Source organism: Aspergillus pseudotamarii (assembly GCF_009193445.1).
Source record: "Aspergillus pseudotamarii strain CBS 117625 unplaced genomic scaffold BDV38scaffold_47, whole genome shotgun sequence".
Classification (NCBI taxonomy): domain Eukaryota; kingdom Fungi; phylum Ascomycota; class Eurotiomycetes; order Eurotiales; family Aspergillaceae; genus Aspergillus; species Aspergillus pseudotamarii.
The window spans coordinates 247,438-259,712 of record NW_022475061.1 but is presented as its reverse complement, the minus strand read 5'-3'; the positions used below and the strand labels follow the sequence as shown (position 1 = coordinate 259,712).

At 46.6% G+C, this 12,275-nt stretch overlaps 4 protein-coding genes across 4 annotated transcripts; 1 reads left to right on the top strand and 3 right to left on the bottom strand.

The window, feature by feature from the left end:
• Window positions 1-812: 812 nt before the first annotated feature.
• BDV38DRAFT_273133 (ALDH-like protein) lies at window positions 813-4,813 on the bottom strand (the record flags this gene model as incomplete). The annotated part of the gene is made up of 3 exons (XM_032057623.1): window positions 813-1,580; window positions 3,108-4,694; window positions 4,772-4,813. 3 exons carry the CDS (start codon window positions 4,811-4,813, stop codon window positions 813-815), a joined length of 2,397 nt encoding a protein of 798 aa, XP_031911162.1.
• Window positions 4,814-5,237: 424 nt separating this feature from the next.
• Window positions 5,238-7,096, bottom strand: BDV38DRAFT_285300 (FAD-linked oxidoreductase; the record flags this gene model as incomplete). Its single annotated transcript, XM_032060462.1, has 4 exons — window positions 5,238-5,393; window positions 5,470-5,543; window positions 5,595-6,733; window positions 6,804-7,096. 4 exons carry the CDS (start codon window positions 7,094-7,096, stop codon window positions 5,238-5,240), a joined length of 1,662 nt encoding a protein of 553 aa, XP_031911161.1.
• A 722-nt stretch (window positions 7,097-7,818) lies between these two features.
• BDV38DRAFT_273131 (uncharacterized protein) lies at window positions 7,819-10,187 on the bottom strand (the record flags this gene model as incomplete). The annotated part of the gene is made up of 3 exons (XM_032057622.1): window positions 7,819-9,563; window positions 9,594-10,054; window positions 10,141-10,187. The coding sequence occupies 3 exons, from the start codon at window positions 10,185-10,187 to the stop codon at window positions 7,819-7,821; spliced, it is 2,253 nt and encodes a 750-aa protein (XP_031911160.1).
• Window positions 10,188-10,449: 262 nt separating this feature from the next.
• Window positions 10,450-11,358, top strand: BDV38DRAFT_294913 (NAD(P)-binding protein; the record flags this gene model as incomplete). The annotated part of the gene is made up of 2 exons (XM_032062609.1): window positions 10,450-10,738; window positions 10,804-11,358. The coding sequence occupies exons 1-2, from the start codon at window positions 10,529-10,531 to the stop codon at window positions 11,356-11,358; spliced, it is 765 nt and encodes a 254-aa protein (XP_031911159.1). The 5' UTR covers window positions 10,450-10,528.
• Between the last annotated feature and the right edge of the window lie 917 nt (window positions 11,359-12,275).

The window sequence follows — 12,275 nt, the reverse complement described above, 5'->3', positions numbered from 1 at the left end:
GGTCAGGTATACCTAACCGGTAGGTTATGGCTAGGTTATATATATATATTGTACCGTCCGTGGTTAACCGGTAGTTAACCTAGTTCTGCCTGAGGCGGCTAACTAGACCTATTTAGGCAGGCGGTGAACTAGAGTTGCTTAAAATACTGCTGACAGAAAATAGCCCTAACCTACCGCCTACCAGAACAGGCTTAGTTTGGTACCTTGTGGCCTTATCAGGCAGAACTAGGTTAACCGCGGTTAACCTAGTTTTAACCTTAACCTAGGTCGGTTAAACATTTTTATACCTTAACCTAACCGGCCCCGGTTAGGTTAGGTTATGGCTAGGTTACAACAGTTAGGTTATGCCACTCTAAATATTATTATATAATAAAATATTAATTATATTTATATATATTTCTATCATATATTCTCTATATATAGCTACTCTAATCTAAAATTAGTTAAAATACTATATTAATTATAAAAAATACTAATTTTAATAGAATCTTTAATTAAATATATATTTTCTTTTAGCATATAATTAATAAATAGAATCTTTTAATACTGTTAATAGAATATTTCTATAGTCTATTAAGATAATTCGATTAATATTAAATTAACTATAATTAATTTAGCTTACTATTTACTATATTAGATAAGAATTAATAGCTTTAGTATAAAGGATAGTTAATCTAGATTAATTATATAATTTTTGACTTAACTATAGTTAGATATAGAACTTCTATTAACCTAGCTATAAGCCTATAACCTAGCGGTTAGGTATAACTGACTCTATTAACCTAACCTAACCTGGCCAAACACCAGTCTATTCAAGACGATGACATGCGTTTAGACTTCTCCGCTGCTGCCATGATGGCAGTCGTGAACGCCGAGCGAACACCCAGCTTTTCCAGCTCTAGGAGAGCTCGGATAGAGCAACCTCCAGGAGAAGCAATTTTCTCTCGGAGAACACTCGGGTGATCTCCAGCAGGTACCAGCTTCATCATCCCAATCGCACTATTTACCACTAGGTTTTGCATGTCAGGTCTCTTCACGCCCTCCGCAACGGCAGCATCCAGTAGCCCATCGATCGCGAGGAGCAGGAGGGAGCCAGCACAACCAACTAGAACTGCACAGATATCAAAAGAGCTTTCGGGGATGCTCTGCGCCTCCCCAACTTGACTAAATACCCAAGACGCAATCTCGAGGTTCTCCTTCGTTGTGCCGGGGCCAGCAGTGTACAATGTCACGGCCTCTCGGACTTTGGCCGCCATATTAGGCATTGCACGCACGCATTGAAGCGCACTTCCACTGTTTGAGGCATAGTCTTCACCGAGGGCTAGGCTATTCAACGCTTTGGTGGTGATACCTGCCATGATACTGAGAACGAATTTACCTTGCAAAGCCTCCTTGAACCCTGGCGCGGCAAAGACGTCTGCTCTCTTGACAGGCTTGACAGCCAGCAATACCACATCTGCTTCCCGCACTGCACGGACATTTTCCTCTTGGGTAAGGATTGTGAGTCGTGACGAGTGTTCAGATAGGGTATTTTCAACCCGCCGCTTTGACGGTTCGGTTCCAACAGTCGCGGTAATATGCTTGACTCCGAGGTCAGTCATTTCTTTTGGACTCAGAATACCGGCAGTAATTGCAGTTCCCAGTGTCCCTGCTCAGAACCACTGTCAGCACTGTCCGTGTACTTGAAAAGGCGGCTATGATAGCAAATTCCTTACCACAGCCGATGACGGCAACTGTTAGTTGAGCGTTAATTCCCATGTTTGCGATGGTCGCCACGTCCGGAGGTATTTATCAGATTGACAAGTTGGTAAATACTCTTGAGCATTAAGAGTGGCTTTTTTAACTATATATTATCACTTGCGGCCCGAGAACAGGTGAGCTTTGGTACCCTTGATCTCGGTCCGACAAAGGTCGGAGGGCAGATCCGATAGTTAACCTTCCCCGCATAATGCTCTGCGAGGATCGAAAATCTAATACACTTGAAAAAGTTGTGATAATCTTGCGGAATCAATTATTCTACTTTTATAGCTGATCTGCTTTGGTTATTCTTTATATCAGTTTAGTATAGCCTCTGGTAGATACTGACCAATATCTTAGATTATCTATTAGTATACTAACCTATATAGTAAGCTGATACTAATTACAAATATATACTATATTCTCCGATCTTGGTTTCTAAATCCTCAAGTATTTCGGTATACAACTCTATACTATAGTCTTGTATATTATCAGATAGAGAGAAATATAACTCAACTGACTTCCCCAAAATAATATAAGAATAGAGATATTGACAGCGAATTAAATAAATATTCTATAAGCCAGTAGATGTATATATATTACATTATACAAGAGACAGATAAACTGCAAGTATTATAATCTTATTAGAGCAGAGATACTTATCAAAGCTTTGAGTTGCTGTTAAATATTAAAAATACTTGTATATAGTATTAGTAAATATTTAGGAGATTATATTAAAACTTCTGGAATAGTAATATCTATTAATAATAAATTAAATCTTTAAATAACTGATCTTATAAAGGTTCAATTCTTTGATTTACAGTACTTATTCTATACCGAAAGTACTTATTAAGCTTAATCCCTGGTTAAGTTTGCTTAAAAAGTTGATAAAATATAGCAGCTATCACTGGTGTCTCAAGTCCTCGATCTGTATATATTATATAAGATAAGAGCTCTGTATCTTAACTGTCTGAAAATACTGCTGAGCAATACTTATAGTAGTCTGGTTGGAAATATTAATATATACCCAGATAATGTACCGACAGTATATATCAATTACTGCATATACCTTAATTCCCCAATATTATAGATTACAATATCTCTCAATAGACCAGAGATAGTTTGGATCTGGGATAATGTATGCTCCTCTATACTGGTAAAGAGTATCTATACAATGTATAACACCTAAACGGTTTTAATGCTTTGATTCAAGCCTAGTCGGTATGCGGTGTGATAATAATCCAACATACTTTATTAGATTCAATCAATTTAATAGTACGGTGTTGGACCTCAGCGTAATCTACCGGATCCCATTGATTTCCGATCTACTCTGGCACATGGCAGGCAGTCAGAGTGCTGCTGCTGCTGACATAGGAGTCTTTGACGCAACGGATACTCGAGAATCTGAGCAGAACATTTATCGAATTTGCCTTGTCGTTTGTGCCGCTGGACCTGGCTCCACCAAAGGGATGCGCGCCGATGATGGCGCCGGTGCTCTTGTCATTGATACAAAACATCCCAACCGAGTCACGAAGCTTCTCATCAGCAATTTTGACAGCCCTCCTATCGCGGGCGAAGACAGAACCTGCCAAAGCATACTCCGAGGTGCTGTCAATAAGCTCGCATACATTCTCAAAGCCAGTGGGTGATGCATCATCGTATGTCTGAACGGCGAAGACGGGTCCAAAGAGCTCCTTGGTCATTAGGTCTGACTCCAGACCCTTGACAGTCGGTTTCATTTCAAAAATAGCAGGCTGAACAAAGAAGCCCTTATTGCCGTTTGCGTTGCCGCCGTAGATTAGTTCATGGCCGTCTTCCTGGGCGCGCTGGACAAATTGTTCAAACCGCTGAAAAGCTGCCTCTGAGATCATTGGGCCTAGAGGGTGATGAAGCTGTTTAACACCATCGCCGTGTGTCATCTTAGATGCTTCTCGCACCAGCGCCTTTTTCAGATCGCCTTGCTCCCACATAGTTTTCGGGACAACCAGACGGGATAGAGCACTGCACTTTTGGCCTTGGAACTCGTACGCCGAACGAACTGCCGCGGACGCCAACCAGTCAACGTCATCCTTGCAGGAGTTATGTATAAGATGGAAGTTCTTGCCGCCACTTTCCCCAACAATCCGTGGGAAATTCTTGTAAATGTTTGTATTCGTACCGATCTGAGTACAGAGTGCTCGCAAGACAGCTGAAGACCCGGTATAATGCAGACCGGCGAAATGAGGGCTGGTAACAGCTGGCTCAACGACTTTAGTCGGATCCTCCATGGGTAAAAACTGGATAACGCCCTTTGGCATACCAGCTTCCTCCATAATTTGGTAGAGTATGTAGTTCGACAAGACGGCCATAGGCGAGGGCTTCCAAAGGATGACATTTCCTAACAGAGCGGGTGTGAAAGCAATGTGTGCTCCCAACGCGGTAAAGTTGAAAGGCGAAATAGCAAGCACAAAGCCTTCTAGGGCTCGGTAGTCAAGCCGGCTCGTTGACGATTCAAATTGCTTGGGGGGTTGCTGGTCATAAAGCTGGGCGCAAAAATAGACGTGGAAATTCAGAGTATCAATGACTTCCGCGATACAGTCGCCCTCTGCCTGCCCACACGTTTTTCCTTGGCCGATCATGGATGCCGCGATCAACCTCCACCGGTATTTGGGTGACTCGACAAGTTTTGCAGCCTTCTTGTAGATGGCGGAACGGTCCTTGAATGACATGTTGGCCCAATGCTTTCTCGCCTGCAGGGCGCCTGGAATGGCCTTCGCCTTGATGGTCTCTGAATCCACTTCATGGTACTCTGCTAAGGGGGCGCCATATCGGTCCCAGGGGTTGTCCTGTTTGCTCTTATGGCCAGTGTGGATACGTTCGCCGTTGATAATACTCGGGATCTCGGAGACGGTGCTTTCCATTTCTGCAAGGGCAGCTTTCAAAAGTTTCCTCTCTTCTGAGCCGGGCTCATAAGACAGCTTATAAACCACAATACGTTAGAACCAGTTCGTGCCCATAGTTTCTACCTTTGGGGAAGGGGGGAGAAGGGACATACCCCACCAGCGTTCGCTGGCTCTGAATACTGTACTGCTGGCATTTTGGAGTGTAGATACGACGTAGTCAAGATAAAATCCGAACGACAATGAATGGCACTATAGATTGACAAGAAGACGATGCTGGTGCTATTTATCCACTCAGAGATAGGCCAACAGCTTCTCGGTCCGGCATTTGAGATGTTGCTTGCCTAGTTCCAATAAGAAATCTGAATCGGTCTCGCCAGCCGATGAACAACTAATTATGAGTTTCTGTCGGTCCGAGAAACCTTCAAGCAGCGGGGAAAGTCTTCTCATGGCGACTGGAAGGGGGATATTACGTCGATCATTTATTTCAATTGTTATAGCAAATCCAAAAACAATAAAGAATGAGGATGAACAGTACATTTCTTATTCTCAGTGGGACAACCCGATATCCATAGCGGCCATGACCTTACGGTCAACGGTCAACCTGAACACTTGGACTTATTACGAGTAAAAAGGTAGAAAACGCCTGCAAATTTCACGACCCAAACGCGACCTCTCAGCAACAGCGCCACCTCGCCCCTCGAGAACCGCCTTATTTTCCGTGGCCCGTCTTGCTAGGAACGGCAGCGATTCTTTGAGGTCGCCGTAGCTCATTGACTGTATTGACAAGGACGCGAAGTTAGCATGACCATGATGGCAACTTTCCATACTCAACGGAATGTAGTGAGTTTACCTTGACAACTAGTGGAAATCCACCTGCAGTGGTAATAGACCCAGTGATTTTGTTGGTAAGGTCGTCCTTCATCCCTGCGAAGACTCAGAATAGCATTCTCTTGAAGAAGGATGGCGGTGACGTACCATATAATTGCGCAAAGGCAATGCTACCAGCAGCTTCACTAGATATCACAAAGGTGTCTTTTCCAGGCTGCCGTTTTGCCATTCCATACTTCTCCAGCAACTTGATCCCAAGATCAATGCTGATAGAGTTGTGGGTAGCAAATACGACACTGATCTTCGACTGACCAGTCTGCTGAATTTGATCAGCCACGGTGGAGAGTGTCTTCTTGATTCCATAATTGAAGCTGGCATCGGTTTCTGCTTTTGTGGGCCACACTGGCCCCGGTCCCTCCCTGCCTTCCCTTTTCCATCTCGCGGCTTCAGTAACCATGTAGGCACCCCTCACCTGCTTGAAGAGTAGTTTGTATCCCTTCTTATCCGCACGCTCAATCTGTTGGTTCAACAACTGAGGGTGCCTGCGGAGGTAGGCCTGGAACGAAGCGATACATGTAGCAGGGCCGTCCAACGTGTTATATTTCTGCATGAGCTCATCGGTCAGACTGTCAATAACTGGCTGATACCATGATTGCTCGGCATCAATCACAATCCGCACGTTACTCTCGCGTGCCTTGCTGGCAATCTTCTCCAAAACGGTGCGTAGGCCCACTAGCTCTTTGCGATCCGCATCCGTAACGCCCTCTCCATTCAAGGCTGCTTCCCAGTCGCCATCATGGGGCAGCCCAGGATACGGGACGTCCTTGTCCAATCCTTTCTCTTCCCTTGCCTTGAGGATAGCATTGGAGCCGCGGTAAAGAGCAACCGGGTTGGGCAACAAACCAGTCACCTTGATTCGGACCCAGAAACGGTTATCACCTCCAGTAGCGCTGGTGTCAGGCCATAGTCGGCGAGCCATTTTGCCCTGTGCCTCAATGGAAGACAAAACATGCTCGGTTTGCTCGAGAATAAGTTGCATATCCTTGCTAGAGCCATCCAGCTCAGCTTCGATGTTATAGCCAAGAAGGGTACCGATTTCTTCCTTGTGCAGAGACTCTATCTTGGGGATGCACTCGGATATCGTTTTCCCTCCAAGGAATTGGTTGAAAAATGTCCGCATGACGATGGCATTGGTGATGGAAGACACAATGGGGATTTTCGAAAGAACATTGTAAAGAGACTCGCTCATGCCGACCCAAGTTGGAGAGGAGCAGAACGCGAAGGCGCTATACACCGGTCATTATCAGCAGATGAATGAGGAACAATGCTATGCTAGGTGCTTAGGTCTATACTTACACCCAGCCGGAAAGGAGCTTTGTTAATGGAACCATCGAGAGGGCTTTCCTGTCGCGTGGATCGTCTGGACAATCGCACCGACTGCGTCCCGTCCACATCAATCCCAAAATGGCCAGGCCGCCGCCGCCTGCAGCATATAGAGCCCTTTTGGCGTTGAAACGGGATTCATCTGTTCTGGTGGATGGGTTCCTCAATGTTGATGCCGGTCTAATGTTGTTACGAGACACCGCAATCAAGGGGCGTCGTTGAGTCACAAGGAACAGGCGTTGTCTAGCAGGTATGGGAAACATCATTTCGAACAGTATGGAACGAAGTTGTATGACTGGGATTTTAGGTGAATGAACAAAACTTGCCGTGAGATATGTGAATGAAAAAGAACCCCTGCGAATAGATATCTCGGCCCGGCAAGTACATGCATGGCCTTGGACATTGGTCACCGGCGCACTCGGGCCGAGAGATGATTCAACATATGGGCTCGGCCAGAGGTAACTGACGTATTAATCGATACATTTGGCATAAATCCATTGTTCCTAGCTCTAGTATAATGAAAGGCGACTCTATGTAGATAGCAAAGTGAAGGTCGCCGACCCCAAGAATTCACTCTAACTATTTGCAACATCAATCAGGTGTCATTGTTAAGCCAATGTCCTCTCTTACCATACATTTTCCTGTAGAAGAGTCGACGTCTACGAAACAGTGGTCATGTGCTTTCACGGTGCATCGAAATGGATGGAAGGGAATTATGACACTAGCTCTTGCATGCTTTTTGCTACTTGTGGGACCCTTAGCATTGTGGGGGATACTTATGTGACAGCTCTGCGCATTCAGACGTTATATGATAAAGGGACATCACTGGGTCTTGGGTACAGAATTCTCTTCATTGTACGGTTCTACCCTACAAAAGATCGTGTATTCAGTTTCTATAGCGTAAAGAAGCGGCTTCTTCTCTTAATCTGGTCTTTCCCTGGACTATAAGAAAGCAACAATAACGCCAATGTTCTCAATGAGCTAGTTCTCACATACTCGGCTCCAAAGGGGGCATCTCCCAGAAGAGATCTCCGTCTAACAAGTTAGCCAGACTTTGCATATGTAAGTTTTGATTGACGCATTTTTCTGGGAGGTTAAACATAGTATCATTAGAAGCAACGCGGTAGTTGTGACCACCAATCCCATCTGCCAAAACTCGAGCTGCCTGCAGGGCTGGATCCTCAGATTCGAGTCTGGTTGACCGGATATCCATACGCGGAACATCGTAGATTGGCTGTATTCCGAGATCTGATTGCTCAGCTGAGCACTGGGACATGGCAGGATTTAAAAGCTCTACCAACGAGTCCAGGTACGCGGCATTTAGGGCGACAGTATCTTGTGGTGATAGCACGGCTTTCTTTATGTGATCAGTGATGTCTTGAATAAGAGTGATAGCTGTTTTTTGAAAGGCCGGGCCAGTGCTACAGTTTCCTGGAAGACAGAGAAGTAGGCATAAGAACAATGCTGCATTTGGGGCCAATAGGAGGACAACATCCGGAGCTCGCCTTAGATCCTCAGGTGGGAAACTGATCAAATGACGCAGCGTCCCAAACGCGCCTTCGATGCTGCTCGTCAGCCCCGGAAGATCAGGAGGCAGAGCCTGTTGGATGGTCATCAGATCAAGATCCATAGGCACATTGCCAGGTTGGCGCCCAGGGTCTAAACATGACGCCATTGAGGCCATTAGTGATTGCCGGAGTATTGAGGATGCGACGTTAAGTCTGACACTGTGCTCCCATAGATCTATCAACACAGTGACATGGTACCACCCCGGATTGAGGGATGGGTCATCATTTGATTGTGGCCTGTTTTCACCCTCAAAATGATTTTTCCATTTCGATCTCCACGCTCTCAACTCCGTATCCATGAGGTCCAGAAGACATGGCAGCATGATCGATGAAGCTTGTTGAACCAAACCGCGTAACTTTGACTGGATACGCCGCAAATCAGCGCTGCAGCAGGCAACGAAGTCCGACGGCAATGCATATTGCATCTTGAGCCAGGTATTCATATCACCAAGTAAAGATATATCTTCATCCTTTTGACTGATCGATGGCTTTCGCATGAAAAACAGGCTTTGCTGTCTGTCCTGCCGGTATAATGCGAGCCATGTTCTCCGGTGTCTCGCTACCTGCCGCCCATCACCATCGCTTTGCTCCACGTCTAAATCATGCATAATGCGAAAGGCGTAGCCGCTGTGAAGGTACGAGACGTCATCATCCGCATCCTTCCAGCAAACCAGCAAATAAAGTGCCTGCATTGTCTCGATGGACCTGTCGCCCTCCGCCAGGGTTCTGATCACCAGGTTTCGAGCTAGACTACAAAGCCGGCTCTGTATGAAAGGGTCTGTGGCCGAGACTATGCATCCATCAATATAATTGGCGAACTTGGATGCGCAAAAGAGGATCGCTGCAAACAGCAAGGAGCTGCGCCGTTGAACATCGTCATGAGTGTCGATTTTGGGATCAAGGATATACTCCCATTTGGCATTCATGTGTATCATGAAGAATTCAAACAGCGCTTTTGATGCCAATGAGCTGATTATGCCTCCCTCAACTGGGTCCTTAATGGTCTGACCCAGCGTCATGGACGAGAGGTAGGTGGGCATTTTGACCACGCCGGTGGGCCGACGGTCATCATCATTCATATCACGATGAGCATCAATGTCTAACGGACGGAGGAGCCATGAAAGTTTCAGCGAATATGGTGTCATTTGCGAATGCTCCAAAGATTCTGGTTGGGAATCACGCGCAGGACCATCACTCGCACCTGGTTGAACACTGAATGTGGGGCTGTCTCCCGACGTCACAAAGCTGAACGGTGCGCCTCTCTTTCCCTTGAGAGTGCCTAATGCCGCGATCACCCTTGCACGGATTGCATTGGTGATCACTGGTTGTTGCTGTTGCGATACCTGCGGTTGGCTATCAACGGGAATGGGCCTTTGGCTGTTTGACGGCGGAGGCTGAGGTAGAGAACTAGGTTCATTCTGTGACGAAGGGCTTATATGTGTAGTGGATGTAACATCCTCCACGGGCTGTCGAGTATTATCTTCGCTAGCCCTAGGCTGATGTCTCCGACGCTGTGGATACGGCTGGGTCCTCACCCTAGACCTCTTCGTTTGAGCAAAAGCACAGTCGGAATCATTCGTGATACATCGATCACATCGGTCTCGGTGTTGTGAGATTAGGCAACGCACTTTCGCTTTGCGGCATGCAAGGCAGGCACTAGAAATGTCGCATCAGTATTGTATGTACGTTTTGATTAAGTAACAAGCCATTCCGCCGGCACGATCTGCACAGAGAGAACTCACGCAGAAGCACGGTGCAAGTCAGTCGGCGTAGCAGTTGATGGTGCCATTCAGTAATGTAATTGAATTGTTGGCAGAGTAAGTGACGGGCCGAGATGAATATCATGAATAGATAGTGATAGTAGTGAAGAAGATATGCCAGCACAGGGCACGGGATCGCCTACCGCACAGAATTCACGGAACTGGCCTCCGACTTCCCCTCGCATCTTCCATCTCGGCCCGGCAGCTGCAGAACAACCCCTCTTGTAACTTGTAACGGCTAACTGGTTTATAAAAGAGTTGGGAAGTGGGAAATGTGAGATGGAGTGTACTCCCAGCTCAACGTTTGCACTCTCACCCTCAGCTATATTCAATCGATTTCTCATTTCTCCTTCCATCCACATCCACCAAAATGCCAGGCCGTCTCGAAGGAAAGATTGCCCTAGTTTCCGGCTCAACTCAAGGCTTCGGGCGCGGAATTCTTGAGACGTTCATTCGCGAGGGTGCAGTGGTCTTAGGCATGGACCTACAGGCCACTGACGGCCCTGTCGCTGGCTACCCCGAGCATCAGGCCTATCAAATCAAAGCCAACGTTGCCGAAGAGCAAAGCTGGAAGAAGGCTGTGAGACTATCCAACAACCCTACTGATATTTCCGGCTCAGTGTTGCTGATTCAAAAGTTCTATAGCTCGAGACTTCGATCACCAAGTTCGGAAATGCTCCCTCCATCGTTGTCCACAATGCCGGATGGTCATACCCGAACAAGTCCGGTCTCGATGTCACCGTGGAAGAGTTTGACCGTCTCTTTAATGTGAACGTCCGGAGCATTTACCTTGCTTCTAAGATTCTCATCCCCGAGATGAAGAAGAACGGTCCTGGCTCCACGGTGGTCATTTCTAGCGAGAACGCCATTCGACCAGGCGCCACCCAGACATGGTACAACGCTACCAAGGCCGGCGTTTCTTCAGCCACCAAGTCCATGGCCCTAGAGTTTGCAAGAGACCAACTCCGCTTTAATACGATTTGCCCCACCTCAGGAAACACTCCGTTGCTGAACAAGTTTGCTGGTATTGACGCTGGACCTGTTCCTGCTGAGATCATTAAAGCGAAGTGTGAGGCGATCCCCATCGGTCGCCTGGTCGAACCGTCCGATGTCGCCAACGTTGCTCTCTTCCTGGCGGAACCTGCGAGTTCTATTATTAGCGGTGTTGAGATTCTAGTAGATGGTGCGCGCTGTGTATAAAACGAAGCTAGCAGGAAATGAACCCTAGTGTTTCAGCTAAGAGTATACCCATACGTATCTTAGCAGGCCTCTAGCTCAGTTCTCAATCCGATATTGCCATTCAATTATATTCAGAACTGTAACTTATTTGCTCCATTCGTAACTTGCTATTAATCTGAAATACTTGGTCACCCACATGCTCTGCGAAGGGTACTGCCGCTGCTTGAGATGATGGTACCCAAAATCAAGAAAAGACTTAGAAAGACCAAGTAAGCGTATGTCTAATGGGAGACACTCAAAGTGCTGTTTGGAAAGCCAGGCAAGACCTTCCAGCGTCCCAGGCTCCAGAAATCATCACAGAATAACTGTCGATGCCCCAAGAGACGGACGTCTCGTGTTTGAGCAATCGCAGTACCCGATTGTTGGTCTACAAGAACTTCCTCGGCATTATAATAATACCCAGGATACACTGTTTTAGCATGAAAACACATTCCAGTTGGCTCGAACACTTTTGTAAGCCAGTGGGATGTCGAATCGAGATAGTACTGAACGAACGACCTACCCCTTCATTACCGCCAGTTGTGAAATCTCCACAGACGTTGAGTATCAAAATAGAACCACGGTTACTGCATGACCTAGATAGGAATGTCCATCTTCAAGCAATCAAGTAACACTTTAATCAACCCCCTCATGGCGTTGATATCGGGAAGGGGTCCGAGAACTCGGCGCGGGGTGAATCGTCGGACGCCTCCCGATCTTATCGACAGTCGACGACACCATAAATCAGGGCAAAACTACGTGGTTGACGTTAGTAACCAAACAGCTCTACGCATGGATTGAACATCACCCAATCAGTCAACTTTCTATTAAGTGTGGTTGCTCCAGGGTTGCATCGGATAGGGGTCCGGCGTTGGGGTCAGCCATGCTCAGACCTCCAT